This window comes from Odocoileus virginianus, chromosome 16 (genome assembly GCF_023699985.2).
Source record: "Odocoileus virginianus isolate 20LAN1187 ecotype Illinois chromosome 16, Ovbor_1.2, whole genome shotgun sequence".
NCBI classification, from domain to species: Eukaryota; Metazoa; Chordata; class Mammalia; order Artiodactyla; family Cervidae; genus Odocoileus; species Odocoileus virginianus.
In genome coordinates this window covers 5,416,681-5,440,253 of record NC_069689.1, presented here as the reverse complement: position 1 = coordinate 5,440,253, position 23,573 = coordinate 5,416,681, and the positions used below count along the sequence as shown (strand labels likewise).

The 23,573-nt window shown below is 48.3% G+C and overlaps 1 protein-coding gene across 2 annotated transcripts in view; it reads left to right on the top strand.

Moving 5' to 3' along the window:
* PCSK6 (proprotein convertase subtilisin/kexin type 6) overlaps positions 1 to 23,573 on the top strand; it is a 167,341-nt gene that overhangs the window by 26,527 nt on the left and 117,241 nt on the right. For both annotated transcript variants that reach the window (XM_070477663.1, XM_020911825.2), the window contains exon 2: positions 21,400 to 21,504. In XM_070477663.1, the coding sequence (XP_070333764.1) occupies positions 21,400 to 21,504 (105 nt within the window). The remainder of the gene's footprint in view (positions 1 to 21,399; positions 21,505 to 23,573) is intronic.

Here is a 23,573-nt window from a genome sequence, read left to right as displayed (position 1 = left end):
GTGTGAGCCCCTCCCCCATTCCCTGGGGACCCAGTGTCCGTGAGTCTGGAGAGCCACTGCCCCATGGGTGTCCTTAGTTCCAGCACCCTGACCTCCCCAGCCATCAGCCATCAGCTTTGGTTCTCTCTTGATGCTGATTGGCTAGTCTCGGTGCCTGTAAACACGCCCTGCATGTCTGAGTTACATGTTACAGGTCCCGGTGTGGGGAAAGCATCGTGTCCGTTTGTCTGGCCTGTCTGGGCAGTTTACGTTCCCTCGGCCTGCTGTCTGTGTGCAGACTCTGCGGGTGCACAATGCCTCCCCCAGGGCAGCTCCATGACCTCCGGGGCCCATCTCATTGATGGATGTCGGGGCAGGGGTGTGGGCTGGGTCCAGAGGAGGAAAGGCCCCCCTGTGAGGCTTTCTGCACAGGGACACACCTTTTGCTCACACTGGTGGGAGGGCTGCTTCAGTAGATGAGTGAAGTCAGGTCTAGTTGTGACCAGTGTGTCTGCTGGGCCCACTTCTTCCCACTACCCTTCCCAATTGTTATTTCAGAGTGTTGTGCATTGTGATTTTTTTTTTTTCTTTTTGACTCTGGAACCTTAAAGTTGCACTCTGGGGTGCCACAGTGGCCTGCTGGTTCCCCATGTGTGTTCTTAATTACTGATTTATAGCTTTTAATTCCCCTCTTTCCTCCCTTCCCCACCATGTGCTCTCTAAGGCCATAGCAGAATCCACATGACTTTACAGGCTTTGCAGTCACAGTTGTCAGGTTGCCAGGCACCTGTTCCCCCCAGGCCCCATGCACCTCCTGCACTTCATCTCATGTATCAGTATGTGTAATCACGGATGCTCTGGATTTGCATGTAACCCAGTGCCGTGGATTACCCTGAGTCCTACACGTGCACACACCCAGTCCCAGCAAGGTGGTTGTCTCAGTACTCCAGGAATGTATACATAGCCCAATCCCAGGATCCCCTTTTGAGGGACTATTTTAGGATCACTTGCAGTAAGGATTGCTTTATGAGTCAGGATCTCAGCAGGAGAAATTAGGGTACTGGGAGGAGGGTAAATTGATAGACTCACCTTTTCCTAGGTGTGGGCAGAGTTCAGAGAAACCACCGGGGACTGTTAACAACAGAATTGCTTTTATCCCACGGACCCAAAGGGATAAGAGTAGGAAGTGATGGAGCCTAGGAGGAGAGATGGCTTTAATCAAGTACCTTGAGAAGAGCCACAACTTCCAGGGAGACACAGCAAGCTTAGGAGACCCTACAGAGAGAGCCAGGGGAGTAGCTCAGCCATGTTTACTCTCCTCCATCCCCCCTCTGCTCCCTTCCCAGGGTTTTCCAAGACCAAACCGCACCCTCAGCCAGAGGGCTCAGAGCTCGCTGACACAGTCCTTGTTCCTGGAGCAGAGAGCCAGGTGGAGGAGGTTGGAAAGGAGATGTAGTGAGTTAAACGGAAGATATCTGGCCCATTCCTGTAAGTTCTAAAAACTTTGGTTTGATGTCTCACACTTAAATACTTACTCTGGCTTGAACTTGCTTTTGATGTGAAGAAGGGATTTAACTCCCTCCACCCAGTCCCGTATAAATTTCCAAGCACCATCAGTTTCTAAGTCCCTCATTTTAATTGATATTTCTGATAAATCAAATTCAGTATTTGCATGGATTTGTCTCTTTTCTGTTCCCTGGGTTAATGTGTCTGTCCCTGACCCAGTGCCTCATCACCTTTCTTGCTGAAGCCTTATAATAAAGCTTGATGTCTTTTCTTTTTCCAGGAATATCTAGGCTATTCTTGGGCTGTTGGTCTAACATATTGAGTTTGAATCAATTTGACAAGTTCCACAAAACAAATAAATCCTGTTTGAAATTTGCCAGAACTTTTATATAATATATAAATCTGTTGGATGTGGTTATTATGTCTTTCTGATATGGGGTCTTCCTGTCCATGAACATGGTATGTCTGTTTATTTAAGTCTCCTTTAATGTCTATTAGCAAAGTTTTGTAACTTTCTATATATATGACTTACATTCTTTTGTTCAGTGTATTGTTCAGTTCCTCAGTTGTGTCCGACTCTTTGCAACCCCATGGACTGCAGTACACTAGGCTTTCCTGTCCTTCACCATCTCCTGGAGCTTGCTCAAACTCATGTGCGTAGAGTCAGTGATGCCATCTGAACAATCTCATCCTCTGTCGTCCCCTTCTCCTCTTGTCTTCAGTCTTTCCCAGCATCAGGGTCTTTTCTAATGAGTTGACTCTTCACATCAGATGGCCAAAGTATTGGAGCTTCGGCTTCGGCATCGGTCCTTCCAATGAATATTCAGGGTTGATTTCCTTTTGGATTGACTGGTTGGATCTTGCAGTCCAAGGGACTCTCAAGAGTCTTCTCCAACACCACAGTTCAAAAGCATCAATTCTTCGGCGCTCAGCCTTCTTTATGGTCCAACTCTCACATCCATATATGACTACTGGAAAAAACCATAGCTTTAACTATATGGACCTTTGTTGGCAAAGTAATGTCTCTGCTTTTTAATACACTGTCTAGGTTTGTCATTGCTTTTCTTCCAAGGAGCAAGTGTCTTTTTAATTTCATGGCTACAGTCACTGTCCACAATGATTTTGGAGCCCAAGAAAATAAAGTCTGTTACTGTTTCCATTGTTTCTCATCCATTTGCCATCAAGTGATGGGACTGGATGCCATTATCTTAGTTTTGTGAATGTTGAGTTTTAAGCCAGCTTTTTCACACTCTTTCACCCTCATCAAGAGGCTCTTTGTTCCTCTTCACTTTCTGCTATAAGGGTGGTGTCATCTGCATATATGAGGTTATTGGTATTTCTCCCGGCAATCTTGATTCCAGCTTGTGCTTCCTCCAGCCCAGTATTTCACATCATGTACTCTGCATATACGTTAAATAAGCAGAGTGACAATGTACCGCCTTGACATACTCCTTTCCAATTTGGAACCAGTCCGTTGTTCCACGTCCGGTTCTAACTGTTGCTTCTTGACCTGCATACAGTTTTCTCAGGAGGCAGGCAAGATGGTCTGGTATTCCTATCTCTTGAAGAATTTTCCACAGTTTGTTGTGATCCACAGAGTCAAAAGCTTTAGCCTACCCAATGAAGCAGAAGTAGATATTTTTTCTGGAATTCTCTAGCTTTTTCTATGATCCAACTGATGTTGGCAATTTGATCTCTGCTTCCTCTGCCTTTTCTAAATCCAGCTTGAACATCTGGAAGTTCTTGATTCACATACTGTTGAAGCCTGGCTTGGAGAATTTGAGCATTACTTTGCTAGCATGTGAGGTGAGTGCAGTTATGCGATAGTTTGAACATTCTTTGGCATTGCCCTTTGGGATTGGAATGAAAACTGAGCTTTTCCAGTCCTGTAGTCACTGCTGAGTTTTCTAAATTTGCTGGCATATTGAGTGCAGCAGTTTAACAGCATCATCTTTTAGGATTTGAAATAACTCAACTGGAATTCCATCACCTCCAATTGCTTTGTTTGTAGTGTTGCTTCTTAAGGCCTACTTAACTTTGCACTCCAAGATATCTGGCTCTAGGTAAGTGATCACACCATTGTTCAGTGTATGGATACCTTAAATTTTCTATATATAGGAATTGCACATTTTTTTGTTAAATGTATGGTACCTTAAGTTTTCTATCAGTTGTTGCTAAAAACAATCACCCAGTTGACTTTTTAAAAATATTGTTCTTATATCCAACCGCCTTGCTGTAAACTCCCTTATTCTTTCTAGTAATTGGGAATGCTTTCAATATTTCCCTGTTAAGATGGATATTTGCTATTTGTTTTTGTAGATAGCTTTTTACCAGGTTAAGAAATTTCCTTTCTCTTTCTAACTTGCTAAGAGCTTCTTATCATATGGGTGTTGAATTTTAGCAAAAGTTCTCCTGCATCTCCTTTAATCTTGTTCATGTAATGATTATGTTTATTGATTTTCTAATGTTAAAATACCCTTGCATTTCTCAGATAATCTAAACATGGTCACAGTGGATTATCTTGTTTATGCTTTACTCAGTTTGGCTTTCTAATATTCTAGTTAAAAGTTTGCTTCTGTATTCATTAAAAAAAATGAACCCATGATATATTCCTTTCTTGTACTGTCCTTGTTTGAATAGTAAAGATTTTCTGGCCTTACAAAATTTTACTCTTTTTCTATTCTCTGGAAAAGTTCATGGTAGACTGAGATGATTCACACCTTGATTTTGGTAGAACTTACTCATAAAACTGTGTAGGCCTGTTTGTGTAATAGAAAACATTTTTTTAACTACTGCTTCTGTTTCTTTAATGGAAAGTCTGACATCCAGGGACTTGCTTATATTATTTACATTTTCAAATTTGTTAGCTTAACATCATTCATAGTGCTTCTTTATTATTTTTAAATTCTCTGCTTTATTTGTAGTTACATGTCTCCTTTCATTTACAACATCACTTCTTTGTGCAGAATCTCTCAGTTTTTCTCTATTGATATTGCTGTGAGTTTGCCTTTCTTCCTAGATTTTGGCCTTGTTTATTCTCTTTATTATAAATTTACTTTCTCTTTTTGCAGAATTTTGCTCCTAACTTTATTATTTTCTCCCGTGGTTTATTTATTTAGTTAAACAATGGTTTTAGTTAGACTCTTAATCTCATGAATTTTCAGTATGTCTACTTCTAATATGAGTACCTAAGGTAATACATTTCCCTTCCACTGCCTTATTCACTGATGCTTATAAAGTTGTTGTATGTAGTATTTTCACTCATGCCGTTCTATGCATTTTTAAATTCCCATTATGATGTTTTCTTTGACCCACGAGTCATATGAACATGTTGGTTAATTTCTGAGTGTGTGGATTTTTTGACTCCCTCTTCACCTTACTGATGTTGCTCTTAATTCCACTGCCATAAGACACTGTGTTGTCTTGGAAATCAGTTTTCTGTTGCTGTGGGGAACCTGCTTCTAGCCCTGGTCCTGGATCAGGTTTTGATAAGGTCCTGTGTGTCTGGAAAGAGTGTTGTCCTCTGTTGTTGGGATGGAGTTCTGGGTCCTCTGGACCCTCTGTCTCTGTTGCCTTTTTGTCCTGTTCTCTGGGGATTTTGCTGTGCCTCATGGCTTCTGCAGTCTGGGGAATGTCCAGGAGGAACAGGTTTGGGCTGGCCCCAGAGGATGAGGAGGATCCTATCTGATGGAGGAGGAGGGCCTGGATGAGGGAGCAGCATGGATAGCGGTGGGACAAGGCCACAGAGTGGTGTAGCCTCTGAGGGAGGGCAGAGAGGAGGGGCCAGCACCAGAGAGTTTGGGCAAGGCCCTTCACAGAAGAGAGGCAGGGGAGAGTTGTCTGTGGGGTCAGAGGGGCCCACAGAAGGAAGGCAGCCGAGGGCTGAGCTGGTGGAGTCTGGCTCTGGGGCGTGTGCTCTGGTTACTGGGACGCCTGGTAGTGCTCAGGGTCTCCTGAGGTGACAGCCTGACCACATGGTCAGGGGGCTGGAAAGGCAGGAGTCGCCAGAGGTCGTCTGAGGGCAGTGATTGGAACAGCAGCCCCAGAGGACCAGGTGGGGCAGGTGGGCCAGTGACCAGGAGCATCCAGGTTGTGGTGGACGGGTGGGGAGAGCTGTGGTGAGGAGGGATTTGGGTGTGGGGGCCTGGCAGGGACATGCCCACTGTGGTTGGAATTGTGGAGTGTCTGGGAGAGATGAGGGGAGTTCTAAGGCCAGGGTGTCAAGAGGGTTGTTTATCAGGTCATCAAAGTCCTCTGTCAGTGGCACAGTGGTAAGGAAAGAGGAGGGGGAGCCCCTTGATGATGGCCACCCTGGGAGCACAGGGGTGGCGGGTCGGTGGACCTGGGTAGGGGGAAAGCTCCCGGAAGCGTCCTGTCCTGGGAGGCTGCCCATGTTCATACTGCTGACTGTCCAACTCTCATGTTTCTGAGGTGAAAGGGAGAGCCGTGAACACTTAGGCTGGACACCAGGACTGAGAAACCAGGACACACTGCTGACTGGGCGCTCCCAGGCAAGTGGGAGCTTTCAGCTAAGATGAGACTAAAACATGGTATACAGATACACCACATGGATGGAGGAGTGTTTTGTTTGTTTGTTTGAGGCTTTTTAAAAAAGTGATCACTTACGGTAAAAATACGTGCAACATAAAATGCACCATTTTCACCATTTTTCAGTGGACATTTCAGTGGCATTGGGTATACTGACAGAAATCCTCCTGTGGCAAAACTGAAAATCTGTGTCTGTTAAAACTAATGAACCACCAGGAAATTCCCTCATTTAAAAACAATAATAGGGATTCCCAAGGGTTCAGTGAGAGGACTTAGTAGGGGCTGTGTGAGACTCTGACCTTGTCACTGGGGAGAAACACAGTAAGAGCCTACGGGGGCTCACTCTAGGCTGCTGGGCCTGTTGCTCATGAGGAGATGCCCTGAGAGGAGTAGCGCTGCGAGAACAGAGGAGAGCAGGCCCCAGAGGTGGGGGGTGGTCTCTAGAAGGGCCCAGGGGTGCATGCAGCCCCCCGGCTATATTTTATTTTATCTAGAATGGTTTCAGAAAATTAGAATAATTACTAACTAGTTACTAACATTTAAACATTGGGAGGAACTCTGCTCAATATTCTGTAATAACCTAAATGGGAAAAGAATTTGAAAAAGAATAGATACGTGTGTGTGTCTGTGTATGGTTATATCTGAATCTCTTTGCAGTACACCTCAAACTAATTAATACAGCATATAAATCAACTATACACCAATATAAAATAAAAATGTAAAAAAATTAAATTTGGGGATATTTCAGGTAGAAATTTGTTTCCAGCATCTTTTTTAGATGAGTTTTATTATTACAAAGTTTATTATAAAATTTAAAAATTATTAAATAATTTTTAAAATTAAAAAGTTATAAAGTATTGTAAGAGTTGCATTTTTAAGTTGAACATTATACTTCAACTTATTGATAGGAACAATAAATTCAGTGCTACCTACTTTTTTATAATTTTTAATTTTTTAGTTGAAGTATACAAGGTACAGTCCACAGAATCACAATGAGTTGGACAAGACTGAATGACTAAAAGACAACAACAATAGTTAATTTACAATATTGTATTAGTTTCAGCTATATAGCAAGGTGATTCACTTTTAATATTTATATTATATATATTACTTATAGCATATATAATATATATATATATATTCAGATTCTTTTCCTTTATAATACAAGACATTGATATAGTTCCCTATGCAATGGTGCAGGTCCTTGTTATTTATCTGTTTTATGTATTAGTGTGTATGTGTTGATCCCAAGGCCCTCCGTCAGCTTCTCTTGAAAAATAGGAGAGCTGGTCCCTTCCCCACAGAGAGGCAAAGAGGGAGTGTGACCCGAAGGGTCATGTTAGATCCTGTCAGGTCTCAGGACAGATGCACTCTGTGCCTCAGCTTGGCTTTCTTCCCCAGTGGGGCTGGGCATCATCCTCTGAGAGGATTTGCCCATCATCCTCTGGGAGGGGCAGGTCCTTGCTGCTGATCTGGCTCCAGAAGAGAAGCTGCTGGGTCTGGGGGCACAAGGGTTCAATCTCTGGGCACCCTGTTCCCACTCAGGGGATGTGCCATCTGTCTGCCAATGAGAGTGTGGAGGTGCCAGTTCTTGGCTCCAGTGAGGGACCATAAATCAGACAGAACCTCACAGAACTAATGAGCGCACCTCACTCAGAAAGAGTTTGTCTTACAGACTTGGTAACATGAGTGATGACAGAGGCATGAATTCACCTCACAGAGCTGAAAAAAGTGACTCAACCTAGAATCAATTGTATATTGCAACCTCATTCTCTACACGTGGATAAAAAAGGAACAAGAAGGAAGTCTCTCTCAGGGACCTGAAACACCCTGAGGATGGCCAGATGGGGTGGGCAGTGTGGTCCCAGCCCTGCCAGTCCCCAGCGCCCGGTGCAGGCCTGGCCAGGGGGTGGGGCACTGTTCACCCTGGCTTTGTTGGCTCTGTCGAGGTGGGAATGTTTTCTCCACAGGGACTACTGATAAAGAAATATGTGTGTGTTTTTAATTGAAATTAAAGAGCAAGTGGGATTTGTTATCTGGCTTTGTGACTGACTTTGTTGCAATCCATTTTCCCTCCAAAGTGAGATGCATATTACTTCTTACAGAAATAATAGGGAAAAAGCTCCTTGAACAACAGCCTGCCCTGTGTCAGGCCCTGGGCAGACATCTCATGTGTGTCCTGCTTCATTTATCCTCCCAGCAACCGTGGGGTGGGGTGGGAGGTTAGGAAGGGGTACTGTCATCCTTGCTGCCTAGTAAGGGAAATGACAGCAAAGAGAAATTAAGGAACTTGCCTGGGGTATCTTCAATGAAATGGAGGACCTGACACTTAGCTCCAGGTCCCTGACTCCAAGGCTGCAGTCACTGCGTGGAGTCTCCCCTACCCCGAGTTCCATGCTAGGCAATGACCAGAGTCCCTTTGCCATCACCTCCCTACCCTGGCCCCATCTTGCCCCGTTTTTCCACTAGCAGGATGCCAGCCTCTCAAAGCACAGGCCCCTTTCCTCTGTAGAAGCATCGGGCCACCTGTTGCTCAGAGTCTATGATCTGCGTGCCAGCCTTGCAGAAGGACCTCCACTGGGCCTCCCTCACCTGTCCTGAGCTGCTCACTTCTGTGGATCTCCTCCCAGAGGCAGGTCCCAGACACCGGGACCCAGCTTGAGACCTGCCTGGAGCCTTGTGGAGAGAGTAGAGGTGTGAGCGGACAGGTGCACGGCAGCTGCGTGGGTGTCCCGGGCATAGTGAACACGGGATGCCGTGGTGGGAGGGCATCCTTAGCCCTGCTTGTGAGTCGCTGGCAGACGGTCGTGTGTGTCAACTTTGTGAATTGTGGGCGGAGGTGAGGGCAGACAGAACAGGGTGATCTGTTTCCTCTCTCTTTCCTTTTACACACTGACTTCTTGCCTATAAATGAGTGCTTTTGAAGTTTTACTTTGAATATGAAAGTTCTGTTGGGATTTTTTATGGCCGCACACCCCATAAACCATCATGTTAGCATGAAAGGGACCGAGAGATGCTGGCCCAGCGCCTCCTCAGAGAGTGGAGTCCGACCAGGGCACAGACGGGCGGCCCCCATGGCCTCTGACCCGAGATGCCGCAGCTGCATGAACAGTCACAGCACCACAGCAAAAGGCCCGATGGGGAGAGCCACATGAGACCCTGCTTTAGTTTATAAACCAGGACTTGCTGTGTGGTGGGAAAGGGCAGTCCAGGTGGGTGTTGGTGGAGCTGGGGCAGCTACATCCCCCAGGGGACTCTTCTCTGTGAGTCACAGGTGTGGGGTTGAGTCCTGAAGCCAAACGACAGTGCATGGCTCTCTTCCTGTGTGCTTGCAGTGCACGCTGTCGAGTTTGGGCACTCGTGCTTTTGCTGAAGGCTTCCCCGGTGATTCAGAGGTAAAGAAACCACCTGCAGTGCAGGAGACACAGGTTTGATCCCTGGGTTGGAAAGATCCCCTGGAGGACAGCATGGCATCCCCCTCCAGTATTCTTGCCTGGAGAATCCCATGGACGGAGGAGCCTGGCAGACTACACTACATAAGGTTGCAGAGTCAGGCACGACTAAAGTGACTGAGCATGCACTCATGTGCTTGTACTAAAGGTTTCTTAGCTCTGTGAAATACAAGCCTCATGTCTGAGCGTGGTCAGCCCCCATTCCCCCACCTGCCAAGAGGCCAGCTTCCAGGATGGGCCTGGGCTGCCTGGTCAGCAGACCCCCAAGGACAGGCATCAGGAGTTAAGGGATATTGGATCAGATGAACGTGGGCTGTCTTCTTGGGCATGGCTGTCTCCTCCCTGATGTCTTTTTTCCTTTTAGGGAAAACCATGTAATAGAGAGGGATGCAGAACTGAGATGAGTGGCCTGGAGCCCAGAGTAGTTAGTAATCACGGCTGGGCAGTGTTGCTGGGCTCTGTCCTGTCCCAGGCGGGTTGCACCTCCCCTCCTCCAGCCTCCAGTGCTGCTGTCACTGGGGCTAGGGGTGCCCAGCACCCAGAGTGACCCCAGAGACAAGTCAATTTTAGGAAAGGTGGGACAAGAATGTAGAGGAGACATTTTTTCTGTAATTGCAGTAAAATACACATAATAAAATTTACCATCGTAACCATTTTTAACTGACTGTTCAGTGACATCAAGTACACTCACATTGTGGCACAACCATCACCCCCATCATTTCCAGAACATTCTCATCTTCCAGAAATGAAACTCTGTCCCTCCCCTGGCCCCTGACTCCCACTGTCACTGTCTCTGTGATTGTGACTCGTCCACTGCCTTCGTGGGGTCACACAGGATTGTCCTGTGTGCATCTTGTCTCATTGAGCGTCAAGTCCTTGAGGTTCACCCATGATATCGCAGATGTCAGAGCTGCCTTCCTTTTTGAGACTGACTGATAGTCCCTGTGGGCATGGACTGTACCTTGTTATCGCTCCATCCATCCGCAGGCACTGGAGGTGCCCCCTTCTCTTGGCTACTGTGAGCGTTACTGTTCAAATGTCTGTTGAAATCCCTGCTTTCTCTTCTTTGGGGTATTGAAGCAGTGTATTTTTAAAGTGAATATTTTAAAGATTAATTTCTTCAAAACACTTTTTAATTTCCCTTAGGATAATTCCTCTCAAGTGAGAGTTTCAGATATTAAACTTTGAGTCTTAAACATTTCTCTCATAAGGACAGAAATCTTCTTTATCAAATCTTGTAGCCTTCTCATCCGCCTCCAACAGGTAACCGTAGGCTGCAGCTTGGTGCTGGCTCTTCTTTCTGGGGAGCCCAGGAGGGGGCCAGTAGGACCAGGTGGGCCTTCCCCAGTTTTTTTGCTCAGGGCATCCCAGCATGGACCACCCCCCAACCCCACACCACCCTGAGTGCTGTGTGGCCATTGCGCTGAAGGTTGGTGGTATCATCTTCTCCACTCACATGCCAAGGTGCTCTCTGCTGAGGGCAGTCTGGGCGTGTCTGTCCCAGGCTCTCTTGCCTGGAGATGGGACCCTCTGGGGTGAGGCTGTCCCCATACGTCTTCCGTGCTCAGCAAGAAAAAGGCATGTACTAGCATGAGGAGAGCCCAGTCCCCTGTCACAAGGATCGTGGGCTACCTGCAGCGGCAAGTGGTTGCAGGCGGGCCACACAACGGGGCCCACATTCGCCAGTAGTTGCCAGTGAGGTGCTGGAAACTTGCAGGAGTTGAGGCAGGATCAGGATGCTGGCTTCCAGCAGGTCCCTGTTCTTGACCTGCCCACTGCCTCCCAGTTGGGGATCCCTCTCCCCTGTGGAGACCACACACTGAAGAGCAGTTTGCAGGCAGCAGGGACATGGGGTGAACCCAACCTCACCCTCACATCAAATCAGATTCATGGAGGTTGGGGGGTGGTCGAGCTTAGAAATGGGATAAATGACTAATTCTGGAAGTCATAAAGACCCCTTTAAGCAGTAAAGGGTTTAAGATGAAAATCTTCAGAAAGGCCGTGTAGTTTTTCAGATGTCTTTCTGTGGATGTAAAAGGTGTAGCTTGATCTGTGCATTGACTGTCCTCATCTGAAGCAAGACCATTCAGCTTGGTGACTTCAGGGAAAAGAAAATGAAGTCTGTTAAGTAAAAATTAATGGTTTTTCAGGAATTTGTAGGAAGTCGAGCAGCTTAATGACATGCTTTGGGTGGATGCGTGTTGAGGAAAGCAATTTGAGCAGACTAGAAAATTGTGCAATAACCTTAACTTGGGTCAGAATTGTAATTACTGCAGTAACAGAGTGTCGCTGTGTGTCTCTGTGACCAAAATGGGAAGCAGGATTTTTTAAAAACGCTTTTAAAAGTAACAACAACTTGTCCATTCTCTCTCTCTGGACTTCCTTCATTATAAATACCAGGTAACCCAGTGCTGGCTAAATATAGGTTCAGTGGCCATCTCTGTTTATGACTTTCTTTAGGCGGAAGTCACCAGCGCAAGGCCAGATTAATTTGGTGTGTAGGTTTTTATAGGCTCTAATTAGTTATGTTTTTCTTGAGCAGACCAACTGGGATCAGTAACATTATATAACTGAACTCTGACGCCTGAGACTTTCAAACACAGACGCCTCTCTCAGAGCTGGGGCCCCTGGGAGATGCGGACCCGGCGGCCCGGCGGCCAGCCCACTACAGCTGTGAGCAGCCGGGCTCAGAACATCTGTTTCCAGCCAGGGGCAGCTCCGGGAGTGATAAACTGAATATTTTCTTGCAAAGTCAGAAGCCTCATCTGCAGTCCATTGGTTTCTGCATCCTTGAGGTTTGACATGGCACGACCACTTATCAGCTGTTCCCTAAGGCAGATTCCACGGTGCTGGGAGGAGGCGGGGCGGCCAGGGACAGAGCAGAGTGTGTGCTTGACCAGCCTCCCTGCCTCACAGTCCGACAGTCCTGCACCTGCGTCTGAGTGTCTGAGGTCACGATGGCCATTGGAGGCCTGAGTGGATGGTGGGCCTTTGGAGCCATGGAATGTCATCTGGGGTGGACCCAGCACCCTCATCAATGACTTTGCTGCACAGCAGACTTGATGAATGACTCAGGGCCCTCCTTCTCTGTTCTCGAAGCTCTGCAGAAACCACCAAGTCATCTCCTTTTCCTCTGGGAAGGCAGGGTGCGCCCCCCTGGCAGCACCCCGGATCCCGCCCACCTCACACCTGCCTTGCATAAACAGGGAGGTGACATGAAGCTAGCCATGCTCACACTGATGGAAAAAGCAGGATCGGAGGGGCTCTTCCTGTAAACACTCCAGCCCAGGCCTCTCTCCCCATTACACTTGGCCCTTGCCCCTTCAAGCTGTTGCCGCGCCTCCCCCCCCGCCCCTGCCCCAACCTGTGGTCCCTGGATGCTTCCTCTCCATGGAGCGCCACCACCTGCCTCCCAGCCCCGCAACCCTTAGAACGGACATTAGAGGAGCCAGCTTGGGCCTCACCCAGCCAACTCAGCTGGTGAGTGGTCTGCCTGCATCCACAGCCTCAGGACTGTCCTGGGAAGGGGGCTAGAGAGCCCAAAGGCCAGATAGCTGGGAGGCCTGAGGTCTTGGTCACCACCGCACTGGACAGCTCTGTGTGTGTGGACAGGAAGATGTATGTCCTTCCAGTGTGACTCAAGGTCTGTTCATTTCACCAAACATTTCCTGACCTCCTGCTGTGTACCAGATACGGCCAGTGCCTGTGGGTTATACAGATGACAGTTCCTGCCTTTGAGGAACTTATCTTGGAGGGAGGGACCAAAGATGGGCTGTAGTGGGCACATGTAGGCACACTTGGCCCTGGAAGGTCCAGGAGGGCTTCCTGGAGGCCATGACAGCTGAGATGATAGTTAAAATCAAGAGCAGGAGGTAGACTTGGTGTGAGATGGCTGGCATGAGCAGGCTTGGGGGTGTGAAAGCAACCAAGGGTCCCTCATACACAGCAGCATCGCTAGAGGACAGGGGTGATGCTGGTGAGGCCAGGCCTGTGCCAGAGGGAGAGCTGACCTGGCTTGGTCATGGAGACGTGTGTGTGCCCTGTGAGGGGCCCATAGGCTTCTGCTCCTCCATGAGGCGGGGATGGCGGTATGGTAGAGACCATAATGGAGGCCAGGAGGCAGTAGGGCCCTGCCTCATGGTGGGGGCGACAGGGAGCCGCCAGACTTGAGAAGCCTTCAGGCTGTCATTCTCAGAGGGCTTGGTGACAGATGCCTGGGAGGATGGTGGTACCTTCACCCAGAGGAGGGACTCCTCAGGAGGAGGGGTCTGGTGAGGGTGAGGACAGCAAGATGATGCTGAGTTCAGGGTGATGCTCTGATTGTGGGGGTTGGCACAGCCTTCCCAGCTCAGCATGCTGAGTGGGGCAGGGAGTCTGGTGGGGCCAGTAGGGAAGGGCCAGGCAAGAAGTGGAGGGGCCTTCTCCTAGGAAGAGCTGTCCTCGGGGTGGGGCACGATCCTTGGCTGTAGCTCAGTGCCTCTTGGAGGTGGTTCAGACCTCGACGACCAGGACCTCCATGTGGGGGCAGGCCCAGCCACAGCGAGTTTCTTCCTGTTTGCACGCCAGGCTTCCCTGTCATTCACCATCTCCCAGAGTTTGCTCAAATTCATGTTCATTGAGTTAGTGATCCTATCTAACCATCTCATCCTCTATTGTCCCGTTCTCCTGCAACATCAATCTTTTGCAACATCAGGGTCTTTTCCACTGAGTTGGCCCTTGCATCTGGTGGCCAAAGAATTGGACCTTCAGCATCAGTCCTTCCAGTGAATATTCAAGGTTGATTGCCTATAGTATTGACTGGTTTGCTCTCCCTGCAGTCCAAGGGACACTCAGGAATCTTCTCCAGTACCACAGTTGGAAAGCATCAATTTTTTGGCGCTCAGCCTTCTTTATGGTTCAACTCTCACATCCATACATGACTACTGGAAAAAGCATAGCTTTGACTACATGGACCTTTGTTAGCAAAGTGATGTGATGTCTTTGCTTTTTAGTATGCTGTCCAGGTTTGTCAAAGCTTTCCTTGCAAGGAGCAAGCGTCTTCTGATTTCATTACTGTAGTCACCAAATGTAAGTACACACAAATCTGAATGTACAACATGCATGTATATATACACATTCTCACATCTGTGCACACATACAGTCATACATCTACATATGTACGTACATAAATACACAGGCACCCATTTCCATGCCCGGCCATCCACAAATACACCCATCAGAGGTATGCATGGGCCACAATGGTCTGTCTCCAGGTTCCTGCACTGGTAGGAAGGAGAGTGAGCCCCACGAGGCCCTGGGCTGCTGTGAACAATGTATTGCCAGGGACCATATGGGGTGAGTGGGGTCACCATGACAATAGCACTGCAGATACTTCCAGAGGCAGAAGGGTGATGGTTAGGGACGTGAACTCGGATTCACCTCCTGACTGTGCTGCCTGCAGTGAGGGGGCTGTTCTGAACCACTCAGAACCTCCATCTCCCCATCTACACCATGAAAGTGAAGATGGCACCTGCCTTGTAAGGCTGCTGTGAGGCTCAGGTTGTGTTGTCTCAGCTGGAGGCCTGGGACAGGGGGCTGCCCTGTTCTGAACCAGGAGCCCCAGCAAAAATCAGGGGCCCCAGGAACTGCACAGAGAAGGAGAAGACAGGACTTGCTGTTCCCTGCTCTTTTTGTGCCTGTTTACTGTCTGTATTTTGCACTGAGTACATGTAAAACTAGTTTCCAAAGTGCCTCATGGAGGGTCCCGGTTGGAAACCACAGCCAACTCTTCACTTTGGGTTCTTTGATCCCATTTCTTCCAGTGTTCTGGCTTAGAATACTTAGCCAGGGTTTTAATGATGTTACCAATTTTATCAACTAATGTGTATAATTACATACCAGTGTTGAGTGAAGAGACGTGGGCCTCACACACTCAGTGGATTGTTCATTTTCTGGCGGGTGTGGTAGGCTGAGAACAGCTCTGATTAACCCATCGTGGAAATAACACAGATGAGAAAGAGGAAAGCACTTACAAAAATGTTATGTTGTGACCAACACCCACCCACCCCCGCCAAAAGAAAAAAAAAACTTAACAAAAAAACACCTCACAGACTGGAGATTAGACTCACTGAGGCAGAGTGGATTGAGGTTCTGGGGGCTCAGTGCCAGCAAGGGCTGGTCAGCAGCTGGAGAGAATGGGAAGAGAGGAAGAAGAGAAGACTCCCTTGGCACTTGGGCAGCAGGGTTCTGCAGCAGCCGCCGCCTCTGAGTCAGTCGAGCAGGTGGCTCAGCCACTGGCCAGGGAGGTGGTGTGCAGAACATGGGCAGGCGTGGCAGCCGGGGCACAGTGTCCGGGACGACGGGGCTGTGGAGCTGGGACAAGTGCCCACATTAATGTCAGTGCAGAAATCAAGTGAATACAAGGGCCTCTTCTTATCCATGGGATCACGCTGCATTTAAGGTGTCTTTTGTGCCCCCTGCCCCCGCCATTTCTCTGTCTGCTCTTCTGACTCCACCTCTTGTCAGTCTGGCCCTGAGGCTGCAGTGATCCTGAGCCCTAACCTGTGTGCCTGGGTGTCATTCTGTGTGAGGTTGTCGCCTGTTTGTCGGGCACAGTGGGGAGAGTCTGAACGTAATGCTGGGCTTAGTCTCTTCGGCTTCAATTTTTCCATCTGTGAAGTGGGGCCATCTCTGTGGCTCTTCTCTGACTCCTACCTGTGAGGCCAGGGGCAGTCAACTGTCCCTGTGTTTACCCCAGCCAGTGGCCACATCCCCAGTGTCTTGCCCTCCCGTCCTCCTATTTCATGAAGGCCCTGGCAAGCTTGAGGGACAGTGCCCTGAGGGGGAGGGCGTAATCCAGGTGGGGAAGGTCACTGAGTGAGGGGGCAGGGTGCGATTCAAGGGGTAGGAAACAGCCACGTGGTAAATGCCTCATCATCCACGCTGGGCCACGTCCCACTTCAGGCAGGGACATGAAGGGAAGCAGAGCTTCCTGCTCTGCTAGCTCTTGATCCTTTCTTTCTTCCCATCTTGGAAGCCTCATACTCCTAACCAGTCCTGATGTTGGGGAGCGTGAGTCAGATGGGAGTGACCAGGTCACTGGACAAGGATGGTGCCTGGAGAGGAAAGCAGCTCCGTGACTAGATAAGATACTGAAGGCACTGACCTCCTAAGCAGAACCCCTTGGTATGGGGACTGGTGGTCTGGCCTCAGACTGGTGGACCCCCACCCCAGACACACCCTGCAGTAAATGCTAGAGTTTCAGGTTGGCAGGCCTTCTCTGTAAGGTCCACACATGGTCTGTTCTAGGTGAGGGGGCAAAGGGTACCTGTGGCAGCCACTGGGCTCGGCATCATGGTGTGGGGGCCCATGTGTGGGCAGGGTCCCCAGGGAAGCTTTACTTACAGAAACAGGAGCTGTGTGTACGTCCTAGGATGGAAAGCAGGGTCACCAACAGACACTACACACTACACTCAGAGCAGCACCGTTCACAGCAGTCAGGAGGTGGAAGCAGCCCAAGTGCCCATCAGTGGGCTAATAGACAAGCGATGATAGTGAATGCCCACCATAGAGTGTGGGTCAGCCTGAAAGACAGAGGGAGTTCTGACACCTGTGGCAAAACAGGGGTGAACCTGGACATCATGTTAGGGCAGCAAACCCATTACTGAAGGGCCAGTGGTTCCCCTGAGACAGCCAGAGTTGTCAGGTTCACAGAGACAGAGCAGATGTTCCGTGCCCTGTCTGCCCTCTGTTCGCCTGTTCGCAAATCTTTCATCACGAGGAAGGACGGTTTCTATTCCCCATGCCCGCACACTGCTCCAAGAGGGCCCAGAGGGTGGGAGTTCACAGGTAATGAGGGCAGGGTTTCAGTTTGGGAAGATGAGAAGGTTCCCAAGATGATGATGGTGATGATTGCATGACAGTGTGAATGTGCCTGGTGTCCTGAACTATAGATACTTAAACACTGTGACAGTGGTAAATGTTATGTCTGTTCTGTGTGCTAAGTCACTTCAGTTGTGTCCGACTCTTTGCAACCCCATGGACTGTAGCCCACTAGGCTCCTCTGTCCATGAGATTCTCCAGGCAAGAATACTGGAGTGGGTTGCCATTTCCTCTTCCAGGGGATCTTCCCGACCCAGGGATCAAACCTGTGTTTCTTACGTCTCCCGCATTGGCAGGTTGGTTCTTTACCAGTAGCGCCACCTGGAAAGCTCTCTGTCTGTTTTACCACAATTTAAAAAGCTAACACAATAAGCAGGAGATAGATCATTTGCCTGTGGTCTGTCCTTGGCTCACTGCCGCTTTTGAGTGGGTCAAGACGTGGTTGACCACATGGCATGTCCTTGGGCTTCAGGATGTCACGTCCATCCAGGCGAGGGTGGTGCCAGGGCCTCTCCCAGTGTCAGGACTCCCTCTTCAGCATCTGGCCCTGCCTTCTCCCTCCTCCCTCTTCCTGCCCTCACAGTCTCTCCAGGGTCAGGCTGTCCCATGCTCTGTCTGCCCTCTGTTTGCCTGTTCACAAATCTTTCATCTCAAGGAAGGACGAGTTCTGCTCCCCATGCCTGCACCCTGCTCCAGGAGGGCCCAGAGGGTATACAGATGCACAAAGAATCCTGGGAGGATATGGGTGGCAACTGTCAGAGTCCCCAGTAGCCAGCGACCTGACTCACTTCCCTGTTTCCTGAATCAGATTCCAGCTTCTGCACCTGGCGTTGTTAGGATGGGAGGGTGTCCTCGACTGGTGTCCCCTTCTCCCCTGCACCTTACCCAGACCTTTATTGTCTATACTGGGCTGCAGATGAGTTCCCAAAACAGATGTGGCATTGCCTGTTGCTGCCCCCGGGGCAGTTTGTCTGGTTAGCATCATGGGAGCCATCTGTTCTTCCCTGAAATTGCTCAACAGGAATGGCCCTCTGAGCCCTGCTCAGGGTGGAGCTGGACGGGAGCAGCATCACCGGCCTGCACAGCCTAGGTACTGCCCTTTGCAGTGAGGCTGAGCTGCTCTAGGGCCAGGTGCTGCCCTGAGTGGCATCCAGGGCTACCCTGACACGGGCCTACTTCAGGTCTATGCATGCGTGCTTAGTTGTGTCTGTCTCTTTGTGACCCCGTGAACTTTGCAACCCCATGGACTATAGCTCACCAGACTCCTCTGTCGATGGAATTTTCCAGGCAAGAATACTGGAGTGGGTTGCCATTTCCTCCTCCAGGGGATCTTCCCAAACCAGGGATTGAACCTGCGTCTCTTGTGCATTGACAGGCGGATTCTTTACCACCTTTCTACCTGAGAAGCCCGGTGCTTAGAGTTGGCAGCTCTGAAATTAATCCTTCCCCTTGCCAGCACATTGGATTCAGCTCTTAGTTTCTCCATGTCCCGAGTGAAAATTGATTTGAACACCTGGAGTTAAAAGACCCAAAGTTGTGATACATCTCCCAGGGATGGTGGCTGCTTATAAGCAAACATGTGGCTTAAACATTGCTGTAAGTTAAAGCTGCATTATTGTTAAATAATAGCTTAGCTTGCTCTAGGAGGAGCCCTTTGACAGACATAACAACTAACTTTGGTGAAAAAGTGAGCTGTTAACTGTAGGAGGAGAAATAAGAGTGCGTCTGTGCAAAACAGGGCAGAAATAATGAGGTTCATGATGGTTGAAAAATGCTTGAATTAGAAAATGAACCAAGAGTCATAATTGCAGAAGACCATGTGTAGAGCACTTACTGCCTGCCAGGTACTTTGCTGGCTCTTTATATATGAAGAGCTGTGCCTGACTCTGTGTATGTGTATGGGTGCGTGTATTGTTGTTGTTGTTTAGTCACTCAGTGGTGTCCAGCTCTTTGTGATCCTACAGACTGTAGCCCACTGGGCTCCTCTGTCCATGGGATTCTCCAGGCAAGAATACTGGAGTGGCTTACCATTTCCTTCTCTAGGGGATCTTCCTGACCCAGGGTTTGAACCCAGATCTCCTGCGTTGGCAGGTGGATGCCACTGAGCCTCCAGGAAAGTTCATGTGTGGTGTGTGTGGTATGTGTGTGTGTGTGTGTGCTATGTATGTGTGATATGTGTGTATGTATGGTGTATGTATTGTATGTGTGTGCAGTGTATGTGTAGTGGGTGTGTGGTGTGTGCAATGTATGTGTGTGTGGTGTGTGTGTGTGTGAGTGCATGTGTATAAGTGGTGTGTGTGTGTGTGGTGTATGTATGTATGCATGTATGTATGTGTGTATAGTGAGGGGAGAGGGGAGAGGGAATGTCTTGGAACAAATCTCAAAGGTAGTGGTTCCTGTTCTCACAAGGAGACTAAGACTTAGAGAGGGTCTGAAGCCCAGATTCCCCAGCAGGTAAGGCTGAGTCAAGGTGCGTCCCAGGCCCAGGGAGGGATTGAAGGAGCCTTGGAGAGGAGCCAGGGTGGGAATTCCAGCTCCTAATACAGCCAGGATTTCCTGAACAGCAACTGTGTTCAAGGCACTAAACTAGGCAGACACCATATAGACTATAACTGGCTAACTTTCACAGCTGTTATGGTGTTCACTGTTCTGTGCTTAAAAACAACTGAAACACCCTGGAGCAAGCAAGCAAGGAGGTTCTTTATTTCAAGGACAAGTGGTGTCTCTGGAAACTGAAAAGCAGGATGCAGCCAGACTGCTGGGTTTTCTGGATATGAGGGTGAATGGTACAGTCAAGCAAGACCCTCTCTGTAGACACCTGCTCAATCTTCTTGTGGAAAGACATGAAAATGGCTGTTCAGCATCTCCATGTCCCTTTAGGTCTCTGCCTGGTCCTGTCCTTTGCACTGGATAGATGCAGTGTCTGTGAGCAGGAAGAGGGGCAGTGGAAGGTCATGGTGAATTGGGTGGATGTTAGTCCTGCTTAAACAAGTTCTTGAGGTATGTAGTTTTATCCCCACTGTACATGTAAAGAGCTGAGATTTGCAGGAGGGGAATCTTGCTCAGGATCACAGAATCGTGGGCAGTGAAGGGAATGGGCAAGGTTTGGACGAGCCCTGTCTGGCTGAAACCAGGCTCATCACCATGACATCTGACTGCTGCAGAGGACAGTCTGTCTTAAATCCACCCTCTCATCAGGAGCTGGAAGAGAAACTAGGATGGTTCAGCCTGAGGAGGGCAGCCTGAGAGTCTGTGTAGCATTTGCTCCATCTTCAGTGACAAGGCTCTGCTCAGGGGTCGTGACCAGCCAGCTGTTTCCAGCAGCCAGTGGAATTTAGGAGGAGAGGCAGGTCTCCTGAGTACAGTGTCCTAATGCTCCAGGGTTGTGAGACACGAGACAGGTTGGGGCTGGGATGGCGGGAAAAGGTGCAGGAGCAGCCTGCCGCGTCCCCTCCGGCTCTCAAGCTGAAATCCACCCTGATAGACCGCTGCTGGCCGAGAGCCTGGACACCCTGGGACTCGGGTGTTCTCAGCTGACCTTTCCACAGTCCCCAAGCAGATGGGGCTGCGTGTTTGCCTTGGCTCCTTGCTGCACTTGGGAGCGGACGTTCATTCTTAGATGTCTCAGTGTACCCGGGGGAGGGGGGGGCAGAGAGCATGGGGTTTGTTTATAAATGAGTGTTTGGTGTAGACTTAGACCTGACTTGACACTGAACTGAGCTGCTTCAGGGATGCTTAACCCAAAATGAACATGAATTCTTGTCTAAAATAACTTGGCCATGGTAATACAAACTTTAAATGATACGAACTCACTGCAAGATCTGGGGAGCATGTACTTCATCGGAAATACCACCTAGTGTTTATCCAGAAAGGGGTCTCTGAGTTGACATTCACAGACCTTGAATCTGTGGCAGAGTTGTGAGTGGGGGAGCATCACGGACGGTATTCTCATTCTGGGGCCAGGATGGGTCTCTCAGAGGAGGGGGAGGTGTTCTGAGAGGCAGGGTTTGGTAAGACCATACTGATTGGTGGTATCCTGCTTCTTGTTTTGCAGATTGGAAACCTGGAAGATTACTACCACTTTTATCACAGCAAAACCTTTAAGAGATCGACCTTAAGCAGCAGAGGCCCTCACACCTTCCTCAGGATGGACCCCCAGGTACAGCTCTGCTCCCTGGGCAGGGTGCTGTCTTAGGGCCTAGAGTGTTTTGTGTGGGTTGTTTGTGTCTCTGGTTCTGAAAATGCCCAAGTCTGGATTTTAATGAGATTCTCCATGACCCTAGGTTTTCCCCTCTGAACAAAACAAAACAGATGTGCAGCTACATATCAGAGTATTTAAAAACTCAAAATATTTGGGTCCTTTGTGAGATTTGAGAATTTAAATTCTTGACTTCAGTTTGAAGCAGCAATCAAATGACTATAGGGCTATCATTTTAAATCTTTAAAAGTCAACAAAATACACAGTAATTAGCGGAGATAAATGTGTGCATCTTACCCATAAAGGCTATGCAATTCAAATCGTTGTTTTAATAATGAAATTAGAGTTTGGACAGGCAGGTGTTTTTGTGGTTGTCATAACACATATCTTAATGGTTACCATGAACTTGAAAACTTAGGCAGTGAATGTAGCTTTTTCCTTAAAAGTCCCTGTGATCTCTGAGATGAAAACAGATGTAATTTGAAAAGAGGCTAATAATGTTTTTAGTATAATTCTTATTTATCAGTGGTTAATCATAGATTCTACATAGATTTGAGATTAATATTTGACTCATGGGTCAGCAGATACTTGGTAAGATTAAAGATGTAAGATGCCCAGAGGGATCGGGTAGAGAGGGAGGTGGGAGGGGGGATCAGGATGGGGAATACATGTAAATCCATGGCTGATTCATGTCAATGTATGACAAAAACCACTACAATATTGTAAAGTAATTAGCCTCCAACTAATAAAAATAAATGAAAAAAAAAAAGATGTAAGTGAGCCTTTAATGGCCTCATTCATTCACCAGGTGATTTTGGAATACCTGCTGTGTGTCCTGCTATGTTCATAACAGGGTCATTGGAGTGGACAGTGGGATTGACAGTCCACAGAAAGACACATGATATTTCACAGGGCATTGAGAGCTACAAGGGATGGTGAAGTGCCAGTGACAAGCAGTTACGGCCCCAATAAACAAATGAGGCCATTGGTAAATTGTAGTTTTAGAACATGGAAATCACCCTTTCCTAAAAGCAGTGTGCAGAATGTTCATTTAGACTCCCAAGCAGGCATGGGGTGTTCCTGCAGTGATCCCCAGAGAACATGGATAGTAAAGTTTCTGCAGAGAAACTGGCCATGGTGGTGTCCCAAGCATCACCCCCAGCCTCACCCCCCACCACCACCCCGCCACCATCGTGGCTCCTCTTGTGTTGACGGGAGAGATGGTTTGTCCTGGGAATGCTTCTCCGGTTACAACTTTGTGATTTCTGGTTTCAAGAGCATGGAGAACAATGTTCATTGCAGCACTGTTTATAATAGCCAGGACATGGAAGCAACCTAGATGCCCATCAGCAGATGAATGGATAAGGAAGCTGTGGTACATATACACCATGGAATATTACTCAGCCGTTAAAAAGAATTCATTTGAATCAGTTCTAATGAGATGGATGAAACTGGAACCCATTATACAGAGTGAAGTAAGCCAGAAAGATAAAGAACATTACAGCATATTAACACATATATATGGAATTTAGAAAGATGGTAATGATAACCCTATATGCAAAACAGAAAAAGAGACACAGATGTACAGAACAGACTTTTGGACTCTGTGGGGGAAGGCGAGGGTGGGATGTTTTGAGAGAACAGCATGTATATTATCTATAGTGAAATAGATCACCAGCCCAGGTTGGATGCATGAGACAAGTGCTTGGGCCTGGTGCACTGGGAAGACCCAGAGGAATTGGGTGGAGAGGGAGGTGGGAGGGGGGACTGGGATGGGGAATACATGTAACTCCATGGCTGATTCATGTCAATGTATGACAAAACCCACTGCAATGTTGTGAAGTACTTAGCCTCCAACTAATAAAAATAAATGAAAAAAAAAAAAAAAGAGCATGGGGAAGTCATCCCAGTGCATGAGCCAGCCCATCCATTAGCTGGGCTCTGATAAGGTGGACACACAGTGTATGGTTCTGAGTTCACTTTATGGGTGGGTACGAGGATGGTTGCATGGATGGTGGATGGGTGGACAA